General features: G+C 39.0%; 2 protein-coding genes across 2 annotated transcripts; both read left to right on the top strand.

Annotated features, from left to right (window-relative positions):
• The first annotated feature begins 1287 nt into the window (after positions 1-1287).
• Positions 1288-4269, top strand: LOC147305225 (uncharacterized). Its single transcript, XM_086278626.1, has one exon. The coding sequence runs from the start codon at positions 1788-1790 to the stop codon at positions 3909-3911; it is 2124 nt and encodes a 707-aa protein (XP_086134752.1). The 5' UTR covers positions 1288-1787; the 3' UTR covers positions 3912-4269.
• A 2931-nt stretch (positions 4270-7200) lies between these two features.
• Positions 7201-9472, top strand: LOC147305224 (uncharacterized). Its single transcript, XM_086277977.1, has 2 exons — positions 7201-7255; positions 7516-9472. Exons 1-2 carry the CDS (start codon positions 7201-7203, stop codon positions 8103-8105), a joined length of 645 nt encoding a protein of 214 aa, XP_086134103.1. The 3' UTR covers positions 8106-9472.
• The last annotated feature ends 4384 nt before the right edge of the window (positions 9473-13856 follow it).

Raw genomic sequence — 13856 nt, 5'->3', positions numbered from 1 at the left:
TCCAGCTGCAGAAGATAAGGCAGTTTCCTCTACTCTTGGCCCAGATGAGTGTGGTAAAAAGCAAACTTACAAATCAGATGTCCTTGCAGAGCCTTAACTCCATCCTGTACATCCGATATGGACTGAAGCTGTCTGGTGAGGCTTGCTATGAACACCAGCTGCCTGATAATGTTGATGACCCACTCTTTCTGTGAGCCAGCACAGCCTGTGTGTGTGGAGGGATGTCGGGAAAAAAACAAAACAAAAAAATAAAAAAACAATTAGCCTGAATTAGGACTAGTTGTCATAATTTTTTTCACATAGCCACGGTTTTTTCTATGGTCTGTTTTTGGGCCATTAATGTAGTTTGGTAACAGCATTATGCTTAAAAATGTTCATCTTTTACTGTTACCTGTTGTGGATCACAAAGTTTAAAACTACTTAAAAACACACACAAACACAACAAAGTAACTCCACCATGTGTCTATCCGGTCTTTAAGTGATGACGTGATCAATCCTACTTCTGGGCCCAAACTACTCTGCGTTTAATAAGGCTGTTGTGTTTTTAACATGTTTTAATGCTTTGTAACTTGTTCTATTTAATCTCAACAAGCCCCTTACAAAAAGTAAGTGATCACTGTCGGCCTCTCTCAGTTTTTATTACAACTATTCATTTTAAAGCTCAGTTTTTAAAACCTTACCATGTAACTACAGCCCAGGCAATGCAGCAGCACATTAATGACTAACCTGTATGTGGATGGATTATCTCAGTTGTTCTCTTGACTGAAGTTTGGTCCGTTTACAGCATCCTGCCATGCCACTGCATTTTTCCCTAACCATCGGGAAGCTACGGTGGCCCTGAGAGGCCAAACAGACTGCAACTTCAGAAAACACTTGCAAAACATTAACAGTGCAGTGAATCCTGCTTGTTCCGTAATATTCAGGACTGCAAACCGAGCAGCATCACTGACTTTCAGCCTGTTGTGTTTGTGGATATATGACTGACTTTAATTATCCACAAAATCATCAGATTCTCTGTAAGATTAAGGTCGACTATCTGGCGTATAAAGTAAAGGCTTTAAAACAAAGTAAATGCTGAAAGTACAAACATCGATAATGTCACATAACTTTGCCGGCATGTGGCCAACAGTAATGTTCTAATGTTCCTCATTATTAAACATTAGCACATAAATAAGTGACATATTATTCAGAACTTACTTTTGAAAGTTTACTCTTTGGCCACTCCACTTCTTTGAAGTGTCTCCCAGTCCCAGTGCACTTGTTAGCATGTTTTGGTTCGTGCAACTGGTCCGTCCGGTTATTGTCTCCCCAGAAACATTTCTGTTGTATTTTTTTCCTATTTCCGTTGTGTTGTGTGTGCTTTTGCAGCGTTTTTCTTTTTGCAGCATTTTTCTTTTTGCAAGTGTTTTTCTTTTTGCAGCATTTTTCTTTTTGCAAGTGTTTTCTGAAGTTGCAGTCTGTTTGGCCTCTCAGGGCCACCGTACCTTTGTTTGGCCTGCTAGAATGGTGCCCGGAGGCCACGCCCCCTCCCGTGACATCACGTTCCAAAGCCCTATAGACAATAACACCAAATTTAAAAGAAAGAAGAAGAAAAAAGAATGTTACTGTTACATTTTGTTATGACATCATTATGATGTCATAGTAGTGAATCTATAAGTAGGGGTAAGAATCCCAAACTTTCAGTCAGTTTATTTGCAACACTCAAGATTGCAGCATTCAAAGGTAAACCTGAGAAACATTTTAAAACAGTTGAACCTTTAACACAGTCACTTCATCAACACTCTAACATGTCTCAGAGTAAACACGGCAAAAGTCAACAAGCTTACGCTGGCTTTACTACAATGGACCACCAAAATCCAGAGCCAAATTCTGAAGAAACACATTTCCAGCTTCCACTCAAGAGGAAGCGAGGCCCGGATTATGCTGCACAGAATTGCAGAAGTCCCGACAGCTGCTCTCCACCAAGGAAAAAGAGACGAATCTGTGAAGAAAAAACTGTGTTGAAAAGACGATACAGTCAGATTTCAAAAGGCAGCAAAAACAACTCTGAGAGCTACTCTCCAGAGAGAAAGAGGATGAGAATAGACACTGAGAAAAAAGAAACAGCAGTGACTCCGAGCATCCAAAAAGGTTCTTCTTCAAGGACTATCCAACTCCAAGTTCAGAAAAAGAACAATATGAACTTGAGTGATACCAAAACCTCTCAAAACACACCAAAAGACAACAAGAGTCCAGAACAAGCAGCAGTGACACAGAGCATCCAGAAAAGTTATGCGCCAAGGACTTTCCAACAACTAGTTGAGAAAATGGACGTTACGACCTCGAGTGATACCATAACCTCTGAAAACACTCCAAAATACAACAAGAGGCCAGAACAAGCAGCAGTGACACAGAGCATCCAGAAAAGTTCTTCGTCAAGGACTTTCCAACACGTAGTTGAGAAAATGGACGTTACGACCTCGAGTGATACCATAACCTCTGAAAACACTCCAAAATACAACAAGAGGCCAGAACAAGCAGCAGTGACACAGAGCATCCAGAAAAGTTCTTCGTCAAGGACTATCCAACACGTAGTTGAGAAAATGGACGTTACGACCTCGAGTGATACCATAACCTCTGAAAACACTCCAAAATACAACAAGAGGCCAGAACAAGCAGCAGTGACACAGAGCATCCAGAAAAGTTCTTTGTCAAGGAATATCCGACACGTAGTTGAGAAAATTAACGTTACGACCTCGAGTGATACCATAACCTCTGAAAACACTCCAAAATACAACAAGAGGCCAGAACAAGCAGCAGTGACACAGAGCATCCAGAAAAGTTATGCGCCAAGGACTTTCCAACAACTAGTTGAGAAAATGGACGTTACGACCTCGAGTGATACCATAACCTCTGAAAACACTCCAAAATACAACAAGAGGCCAGAACAAGCAGCAGTGACACAGAGCATCCAGAAAAGTTCTTCGTCAAGGACTATCCAACACGTAGTTGAGAAAATGGACAATATGACCTTGAGTGATACCAAAACCTCTGAAAACACACTGAAAGACAACAAGAGGCCAGAACAAGCAGCAGTGACACAGAGCATCCAGAAAAGTTCTTCGTCAAGGACTATCCAACACGTAGTTGAGAAAATGGACAATATGACCTTGAGTGATACCAAAACCTCTGAAAACACACTGAAAGACAACAAGAGGCCAGAACAATCAGTAGTGACACAGAGCATCCAAAAAAGTCCCTGGTCCAGGACTATCCGACTCCCAGGTCAGAAAACAAACGATACGGCCTTGAGCGATACCAACACCTGTGAAAACACACCGAAAAAGAAAGAGAGCCCAGAAGACCAGAGAGAAACAAACGTGTGGATCATTGGGTCCAGTTACATTAGACGAGCCAAGGGTGAAGCAAAAGAGATTTTCGGAGAAAATTTCGGACTTAATACCAAAGTCCAGTGGTTTGGCAAACGAGGAATGCGCTGGGGGGGAGTCCTTCCTTGTTTTTATAAGGAGCTATCCACACAGAGCCCACCTGACATACTGGTAATCCATGCTGGGGGCAATGATTTGGGACTCTTTTCTGCTTATGAACTTTCTTCTGTCATTGAGAAGGAATTGATGCAATTGCACACAGAGTTCCCCTCAATGACAATTGCATATTCATCCATCAATGAGCGTCAAGTGTGGATATATGGAAATCCAGGCGAAATCAATAAGGACAGGAAGACTGTGAATGCCAGCATTAGAAAGGCTGTCGACCGCTTCGATGGAGTGATTATTGAGCATCCGCACATCAGGTTTTTTGACAACTCCATTTTTTTACACAACGGAGTTCGTTTCTCCAAGAAAGGAAATGAACTGTTTCTGACAAGCATCCGCACGGCCATCCAGAAAAGTCTTCAGTCACGTCACTGAAAACTGACTTGAGACATTTCTTTCACAGTCCAGAAAACCATACGTTGTTCATTTTAGGCAATGTGAGCAACATATAGCTAACGTGTGCTCTCTTTTTTCTTTTCCTCTGCCTCTCACCCCCCAACCAGTCATGACAGATGGCTGCCCCTTTCTTAGCCTGGTTCTGTCAAAGGTTTCTCCCTTTTTATAAGGGAGTTTTTCCTTTCCACCGTTGCCCAGCGCTTGCTATTAAAGGAGATCATTCGATTGTTGGGGTTGATAGTTTAGAATCTAAACTAAACTAATAAACATAAAACATCAGGTGAGGGGTTCACATAGCATGGAGCACTACAAAAATTACAAATAAAAACATGTAATTGGTGGCAAATCAAAAATAAAATAAAATAAATTGAAAAATATCTCTTACTGCTCTGTTTATTTCCTTAAATGAACACTTGTACTTTTTGTCATAGAAGAATAAGAATATTAATATAAATATGAACACCAAGGCGTTCCCAGGCCAGCCGAGAGATATAATCTCTCCAGCCTGTCTTGGGTCTGCCCCGGGGCCAAATGCCTGGTGGCACCCTTGCCTCCATGGGCACCTTAACTCATCACTTTTGGCGCAGAGAATGTATTTTATGAACTAATATTAGTAGGCTGAAGCCTTTTATTTGAGCTGTGATTGTTTTTGTTATTAAGATACATATTAATATGTTTTTTTAAGGATCAAGATGTGGGTTTGTTTTTCCAGCTTTGTTAACAGTTGTTTTTTCAGAGATCAGATGTCCTCACAGGACAACATATACAAAAATATGATTTTACAGAATATGATGCATTGGTGTGGATTAAACAGTGTAATAGTTTTGATATTTACCTTAAAGAGCAGTAACCTTAATCAATATTGCACAGATAGAGAAAATCAGCAAAGTTATTGGCTTTAGTTTTGATATTTTGCCAGTAAAACAGTTTTATGTCTCCTGAGGTCTTTTCATTGTTTTATTGTTTCTTTTGCTAAAGAAAAATATCATTGTTAGCTAATCATGAATCCATCACTGGATCACACCCAACTGCTAGCACAATAATCATGTTTAAGGTTGTGAGCTGGTGTCTGATTTGTGTTTTCGTTAAATTAAGGCATCATCTGCACAAATGAACCACTTCATCAGAAAACAGAAAACTAAGTGTCTGTCATGGTCCTGAGTCTGTGTTGCCTTATGCTTTTGTTCATTCCGAGTATGTATTCTGCTGTGATTTTGCCATTTGTTAGGTTTCTGTTCTTTACCTGCCTGCTCCCACTTCTGTGTTCCCTCTGTCTGTCCTCGGTGTTATTGTGTCTACTTATGAGTCCGCCTGTCAAGTTCAGTGCCCTGTCTGGTTCTCTGTCCTGTTTTATTCTGAAAGTTCATGTTTCATGTCAGTGTGTTCAGTTTTACCACTCCCCTGTCTCGTTAGCCTAATTTCTCCCAGCTGTGTCTCCCTCCTGTGGCCCATTCCCTGATTACTCCCCGTGTATTTAAGCCCTGTGTTTTCCTGTGCTCTCTGTTGCGTCGTCTGTTTAACTCCATGTCCGTCTGCATAATTCTGTGTAACCTGGTGTTCAGTCTGCGTCTCTCCGCCATCTTTCTTTGTGCATTTTGTTCCTCCTCCCGTGCGTGTTTGGTAGTGATGGGCAGATGAAGCTTCATGAAGCACTGAAGCTTTTCATCCAATTGGTTCACTCCAGTGCAAAGCTTCTTGAAGCTTCATTTGCTCTATTAGGACACCTACTGGACGTAAAAATATTAGTTGGCATGAATTTGAAGAGTGTGGCCTTTTGCACACAGCCTGTAAATGTCAACAACAAAAGGAGTGTGTAAAACATCTATATTGTATTGATGGCAGCATACTGTGTATATTTATACTGGCAGTATGGAAAATGATCATTTGGAAATGCTTAAAATGGAAATGATCATTTACTGTGAGGTGTGGTGTGGTTGGGGGTGTGGACAGTGGTTGTGCTTTTGTAACGTTGAGGTATGGACAGCTACACACTGAGGCTTTGAGCCTCAGTCCTGCCCACGTTTTATTCTGTAAAAACTAAATTTTCACTGCTTTTATGACCTTTTAGTGGGGAGAACATAGCTAGGATTTAATGATTTCACAAATCTTTTGAATCCTTTGTCCTCCACAATGCTAAATGGCTGGGAGTCCTCAATCACCATGCTAACCAGGTCTTCATCTATTGGAGATTGTTCTCCTGAGGAAAGACAATAAAGACAAAGCAGAAATATAAATATCACACACGGAACGTATTACAGTTGTATAATATTGTTATATCATTTAGTAACATTACTGCATCCTATATTATCATTGCATTTGATGGCTCACCTGGTCTTGCTCCACAATTGGTGTTCCCCTTATTCTCATGCAAAGCTCTGTAGTGCCTAAGCATGGATGAGGTGTTGTTGTTATATCCCAGCTCCCTGGCACATAGCAAACACTTCACCTTGTACAAAAGTAAAGCCGCTTAACATAAATTGTATTGCACCATCATTATTATGAAAATACATCTTCTGTAGAAATTTACATACCTTGTTGGGAGGAATAAAATCAAAATGTTCCCACACAGGGGAGGACATCCTCCTCTTCTTAGCTGGCTCCATTCTCTCCTGACTTTCTCTCCTCACTCTCATAAACCTCCAAACTGTCTCCAAACTCTCACTAACCGCAACTCTCCATCAAACACCTACATTTTGAATGAAGTCTGAGGGGTTTATATTGCTGTCATATCTCGCGACAAAGTTCGAACCACTTCATGAACCAGTCACGTGGTACAGCCGGGCAGCGAGGCTTCGGACGTCATCATTTTCAGCTCTTCCCATAAATGAAGCAAGCCTCGATACGCGCATCGCGGAAACGCCCCCTCAATTACTCGACACAAGCTTCGAAGCCTCGATACAGAACGTCACATCACTAGTGTTTGGTTTAAGTTGAGTTCTTTAGGTTTCCCCAGTTTAGGTTTGTTTGCTCCCCGCTCTGCTCCTCCTGTTTTTGTCACCTTATCACCTCTGTAAATAAACATTCACTCGCACCCCAGCCAGTGCCTGCATTTTGGATCCTTTTCTCAATTCACCACACGACTGCTGCGCAGCCGTGAAAGTGTCTGATGCTAAAATACCACATATGTTCCCTCCTATAACAAAAATTAAAAACTAAGGATTGTTTACAGTATGATATTTTTTATCAGATATGTTCCCATTAGTTTGTGTAGGAATTATTAAACTGCATAGTGACAACCAAAAAACTGGTTCACTCACACCTTAGACCGATGTTGGACAACATGCCTTCCTCTAATGTTAAGTCAGTCTTTGCATTTTTTCCAGGTAACTCCCACAGGCATGACATGATGATTAAAGCTTGGATGTGTAATCTGTCGTGTGTATTATGTGCTCTCCAGCAAGATAAATTCATGTTTTTTTATATAGTTTAACAAAACTGTTTGCAACATAGGGTACAGAGGCCTGTTGATTCAAACAGGTTTGTTTAGATGCACCTTTTTTGAGTGCATGTTTTGTATGATAAGTTTTAATCTAAATAAACACTTTAATTAGTAGCTTTAAATAACAGTCATCATACCCTGCAGAATTAGAGACGGAGCAGCCGGGCTATGTAAAAAGCATCCAAAATGCCGAAAAAGATAAAAAGATTGCATACCTGGAAAGTAAGGTCGCTGACCTGGAACAATACTCCAGGATAAACGACGTCATCATCACTGGGCTCCATATTAAACCCCGGTCATACGCTCAGGCGGTGACCGCTGACAGCAACGAGGAACCTGGAGAGCTTGACATTAGCTCCACGGAACAACAGGTGGCTGCTTTCCTGCGGTCCAAAGGGATTGCCCTGGACTGTAACTCTGTCGAAGCATGCCACCCTCTTCCCAGGAGGAACGGCAACATACCGGCTATTATATTAAGGTTTGTAAATCGAAAGCACAAGATTACGCTGCTGAAACAAGGAAGAAAATTAAAAGGATCTAATGTCTTTATCAATGAACATCTAACCAAACACAACGCTGAAATAGCCAAAAAAGCGCGACACCTTAAGAAGCTGGGAAAAATCCAAGGCACTTGGACGACGAACTGCAAAATATTCATTAAACTAAACGGATCACCAGAGGAAGCCAAAGTTCTGACCATTAAAAATATGGCGGATCTCGAAAAATATCAGTGAGCAACACGATCTGGACGGCAAACAAGGTAACAGACAACCACACACTCACTTATGACACACACTGGAAGGAAGAACTCAGATACATCTGGAAGAATCAGCTGCATCAGTCAGACAGTTGCAGAATATGATCAATTGGAACTGAAAACATTTAACTATATGGATCACAATACACACGACTTGGAATATGAAATAGATCCAGACAACAACTTTTTCTCATCTAACAATAACAATTGCTGCTACTATACAAATAAAGACTACAATCAGAGGATTAAAACTGAGAATAAATTATCAATTATCCACTTTAACTGTAGAAGTCTCTATGCTAATTTTAGTCATATCAAAGAATATCTTAACCAGTTTTCACATCCATTTAGTGTCATTGCCTTATCAGAAACTTGGATCAATATGGAAAAAGGAACAGACTTTGAACTGGAGGGTTATGAATTCACATTTATAACTAGGCGAAACAAAGGAGGAGGAGGAGTGGCCTTGTATGTGGACAAATCCTTGAAATTTAATGTGGTGGAAAAGATGACGATGGTGATTGATAATGTACTAGAATGTATTACAGTTGAAATTTGTAAAGAAAAAAGTAAAAATGTAATCATTAGCTGTATATACAGAGCTCCAGGTAGTAGTATTGAGACATTTAAAGACTGGATAGAAGAAACATTTATTGAAATAGCTCGCAAAAAAGTTTTCATTTGTGGAGACTTCAATATTGATTTGCTAAACCCAAATAAACATAAAACCACTGAGGAATTTATAAACACAATGCACTGTATGAATCTATTCCCTAAAATTACTAGACCTACCAGGATTACATCACATTGTGCAACTCTCATAGACAACATTTTTGCAAATGACATTGAAAATAAGACTGTAAGTGGACTCCTGATTAACGACATAAGTGACCATCTTCCAATTTTTACAATCTATGATAGGAATTACAAGATCAATAAAATGGACAGTAAAAAAAGAGTACAGACGAGTAAGAACAGAAGAAAGAATGAATGCATTTAAAAAAGATTTATTGAAGGAAAACTGGGGTGAAGTATATCAGGAACAGGACGTTAATAGTGCTTATAATAAATTCCTTAGAATATTTACATTACTGTACAATACCAACTGTCCAATAAAGCAATATAGTAGGAAACAGAAATATATGGACTGTCCATGGATAACAAAAGGTCTGCAAAATGCATGTATAAAGAAAAATGCTCTATACAGAGAGTTCTTAAGAACGAGAACTAAAGATGCTGAAATCAGATACAAAAGATATAAAAATAGGTTAACTAATATACTTAGATTTAGTAAAAAGGAATACTATAAGAAGCAATTAGATATAAATAGAAATAATAATAAAAGATTATGGGAAATCCTGAACAGTGTTATAAAATGTGGGACTGGACAAAAGAACTATCCCAAGTATTTCATTTGTAATGACCATGAAGAATACAATATGGATGTTGTGGCAAATAGTCTCAATGAATTCTTTGTAACTGCTGGACCAAATTTAGCAAGAACAATCACTCATCCTGGGAAAGCACAGGAAAAACCCGATACACTGATTGACAGAAATCCATATTCTATGTTTCTCACAGCCGTTGATGAAAATGAAGTTCTTGAAATTGTCAAAAAATGTAAAAATCACAAATCTTTGGATTGTAATGATATTGATATGATAGTGGTTAAAAGAGTCATTGAGGCTATTATAAAACCATTTACATACATCTGTAATTTATCATTTCAAACTGGTCGATTTCCAGACAGAATGAAAATAGCAAAAGTTATACCTCTATACAAATCTGGAAACAAACACCATTTCACAAACTACAGGCCTGTCTCTTTACTACCTCAATTCTCAAAAGTTCTTGAAAAACTGTTTAAAAACAGACTGGAAAAATTTATAGATAAACATAAACTACTCACTGAGAGTCAGTACGGATTCAGATCAAGCAGATCAACATCATCGGCACTATTAGATTCAATAGAATACATCACAAATTCCATAGACAAAAAGCAATATGTGGCTGGGTTATTCATAGACTTGACAAAGGCATTTGACACTATAGATCATGATATATTAATAAGAAAACTGGAACGTTATGGTGTCAGAGGAGTAGTTTTAGATTGGGTCCGGAGTTATTTAAGTGACAGAAAGCAGTTTGTGAAAATAAATGGTGGTTGCTCCTTATGTATGGACATTGCTTGTGGTGTACCCCAAGGGTCAGTTTTGGGTCCAAAATTCTTCAACTTGTACATTAACGACATCTGTAAAGTGTCCAAAGTATTAAAAATGGTTCTCTTTGCTGACGATACAAACATTTTTTGCTCTGGTGATGATCTGCAGAATTTATTGGAGGATATGACTAATGAAATAAGTAAAGTGAAGTTCTGGCTTGATAAAAACAAATTATCATTAAATTTGAATAAATCTAAACTTATGTTATTTGGAAATAGTAGTTTAAATACAAATGCAAAGATTCAAATAAATGGTGTTGATATTGAAAGAGTCAGTGAAAATAAATTTCTGGGGGTAATAATAGATGAAAAACTTAACTGGAGAGCTCACGTAAGATATATTCATTCCAAAGTATCACGAAGCATTGCAGTACTAAACAAGGCAAAACAGGTATTCGACAGAACATCACTTCATATTCTCTACTGTTCACTGGTTTCACCATACTTAAGCTATTGTGCAGAGGTCTGGGGCAATAACTATAAAACCACATTACATTCACTTTTTACTCTTCAAAAGAAAGCAATTCGAATCATCCACAATGCAGGTTATAGGGAACATACAAACTCACTATTTTTGCAGTCTGAAATATTGAAAATTGACGATATAGTGAAATTCCAAACAGCACAAATTCTATTCAAAGCAAAAAATAAAGAACTGCCAGGTAATATTCAGAGTATGTTTTTTTTGAAAGAAGGAAGTTATAATTTAAGGGGTTTTTGTAACTTCAAAACAATGAAGGTACGTACTACAAGAAAAGGCTTTTGTGTTTCTGTTCAAGGAGTGAAACTATGGAACAAACTGAATATGGAATTAAAGCAATGTCCAAACATAAAACTGTTCAAAAAGAGTTATAAAAATATGATCTTCTCGATCTATAAAGAAAAGGAAAATATTTAAATTAAGTGAATGTCTCTATTTAAAAACAAACAAACAAAAAATTCATGATGTGATATTATAGTATATAGTATATCAGAAATCTGTTCACTATTTTTATTACAAATTATATCAGTAAGGAAGCTGACTAAATATTCACTGATAATTTATGGGACAGGGGTGGGATTAAATAAGTGTATACTTCTTCCCACTCCCTTTCAACATGTAAATTAATCAGAATGTTTTTTTGTATGTAATTTGTATAGTATATTTTTTTTCTCTCATTTCTTTTCTAAATGTACTTGTATATTGTTCACATGTTGAAATAAATTACCAATCAATCAATCAATCAATCAATCAATCAATAAGGGGGCGTGTTCGCAGTCATGTCCAGAGACGCTCCACCACGAGTTACTACTGAGCAGACTCTGGCTCCAAAAGTGGAACATGGCAGCGCCCACAAGCGGGATATTTTGGCTTCATTTTCGCAGAATGGGAGGAAGTGCTGTCAGCATCCAGTCTGGTAATAGAAATGGTTCTAATCTTTACAGTTTCTCAGATTGTAGTTTCTCAGGCAGCTTGTTAACATAATCAGCCCTTCACCTTCTTACCAGAATCATACAGTCTAAAACCTGCACGCCTCATCTGGGTAAGAAAGATGAAGTCATTGTGGAAGGACCTAGAACCTCCATTCCTTCTATCAGTGATTTAATGAAAAGACCTCTGTGTCTATGAGAAAGTCTATTTTATGAATTTGGGCCATACTTTGCCTAAGAAAAGGAGTATGCTCACTGGCTGACATGCAAGCTGTTTCACAGTCATAGCTGTCCTCTTGTCACTGTGGGTTGTTTTTTTTTTTAAATCCAACCTCACCTCTTCATTTGTGTGCAGGACGGCCAGTAGCTGGTCCTGCGGGGAGAGCAGAGCGCCTTCTTTCTGCAGAGAGAGACGAGGCAGGAGGCCACATTTCTGGTAGTAACGCTGAGCTGCCTGCTCACACAGCCACGACACAGAGCAGGAGTTGGCCTCACTGGGATGCAGAGCAATGACCGGCGATTAAACAGAAATTAAAAACAAAACAACAACAACAACAAAAAAACACTATACCAATCAGATTGGGATTTATTTTTATGTACTGCTCAAACTTAAAACTTTTCACCGACCTTTGTGGAACTGGGATCAGGAAGACGTCTTCCTGAACCCGGACCCTCATTCTGATTGGTGGAGGAAGTGACGTGGGCATAGGAGCAACCAAAGTTTGAGTTGGAGGCTAGAGTAAACAAAATAAAACATTCAAGCACTGTTAAAACATCTGTATTTAATGTCGTCAACTCTTTGTAGAAAGACAAAGCAGAGTCTGTGGAGGGATCAGAAAGTCTAAACATCAGGAAAGTAAAAGTTTGTCAGGTGATGCTACAAAACACCAAGGTATAACTATATATAAGATCCGAAATGGGCGATGTCATCTTTTACTCCTGGACAAAGCCCACGGCATCCAGGCTGCAGAAATATGTAAAAACAGCTCGCCCGTTTTGATCAGCTCGCGCTCATTTACTTCCACATTCATCACTGTTCAAAATGAATCAGAAATGAAGACACATCATCTTCAAGTTATATCCCCTAGTGACACTGAATTATAGTTATTCTCTCACTGAGTGTGCATTTCCTGAATAATTCATGTGTAGTCTCACTCTGACTATCACCTTTTCACACTTGGAGTGACTTATTCACAATCACTGTGTTGTGTGTATTTCCTTAGTTAGTGTTACTCCATCCGTAACTAACAAACAGCAAAAGAGCATTCCACTTCTGACCTAAGCATGGATAAGGAGAGGTGGGGGCGGTGTGTCTGATCTCCAATCGTCATCATCTGCATCCCCAAGCTGTTCTTTCTCTGAGAGAGGCCTCTACTGGACAGGGAGGAAACTGCAGATCCTGAAAGAAAAAGGGCACAACAAGCTAGAAAAGTGGGAAAAGCACGAAAAAGAAAAACCAAACAAACCCAGTCTAATCTGCAGGCCGTATCCGAGTTCAAATACTTGTTTTGAATTCCAGCTGCAGAAGATAAGGCAGTTTCCTCTACTCTTGGCCCAGATGAGTGTGGTAAAAAGCAAACTTACAAATCAGATGTCCTTGCAGAGCCTTAACTCCATCCTGTACATCCGATATGGACTGAAGCTGTCTGGTGAGGCTTGCTATGAACACCAGCTGCCTGATAATGTTGATGACCCACTCTTTCTGTGAGCCAGCACAGCCTGTGTGTGTGGAGGGATGTCGGGAAAAAAACAAAACAAAAAAACAATTAGCCTGAATTAGGACTAGTTGTCATCATTTTTTTTCACATAGCCACGGTTTTTTCTATGGTCTGTTTTTGGGCCATTAATGTAGTTTGGTAACAGCATTATGCTTAAAAATGTTCATCTTTTACTGTTACCTGTTGTGGATCACAAAGTTTAAAACTACTTAAAAACACACACAAACACAACAAAGTAACTCCACCATGTGTCTATCCGGTCTTTAAGTGATGACGTGATCAATCCTACTTCTGGGCCCAAACTACTCTGCGTTTAATAAGGCTGTTGTGTTTTTAACATGTTTTAATGCTTTGTAACTTGTTCTATTTAATCTCAACA

This window comes from Aulonocara sp. 'chitande type north' Nkhata Bay, linkage group LG20 (genome assembly GCF_057382095.1).
Source record: "Aulonocara sp. 'chitande type north' Nkhata Bay isolate Kocher_YH1m ecotype deep benthic linkage group LG20, A_spYH_male_GT1.1, whole genome shotgun sequence".
Taxonomy (NCBI): domain Eukaryota; kingdom Metazoa; phylum Chordata; class Actinopteri; order Cichliformes; family Cichlidae; genus Aulonocara; species Aulonocara sp. 'chitande type north' Nkhata Bay.
The sequence above is the reverse complement of the archived record's forward strand: the minus strand, read 5'-3'. Positions and strand labels throughout refer to the sequence as shown.

Coding starts and splice junctions, on each gene's coding strand:
- LOC147305224 (XM_086277977.1), top strand. CDS start 7,201: ATGTTGGACAACATGCCTTCCTCTAATGTTAAGTCAGTCTTTGCATTT. Junction 7,256..7,515: donor AGTCTTTGCATTTTTTCCAG/GTAACTCCCACA, acceptor CATACCCTGCAG/AATTAGAGACGGAGCAGCCG.
- LOC147305225 (XM_086278626.1), top strand. CDS start 1,788: ATGTCTCAGAGTAAACACGGCAAAAGTCAACAAGCTTACGCTGGCTTT.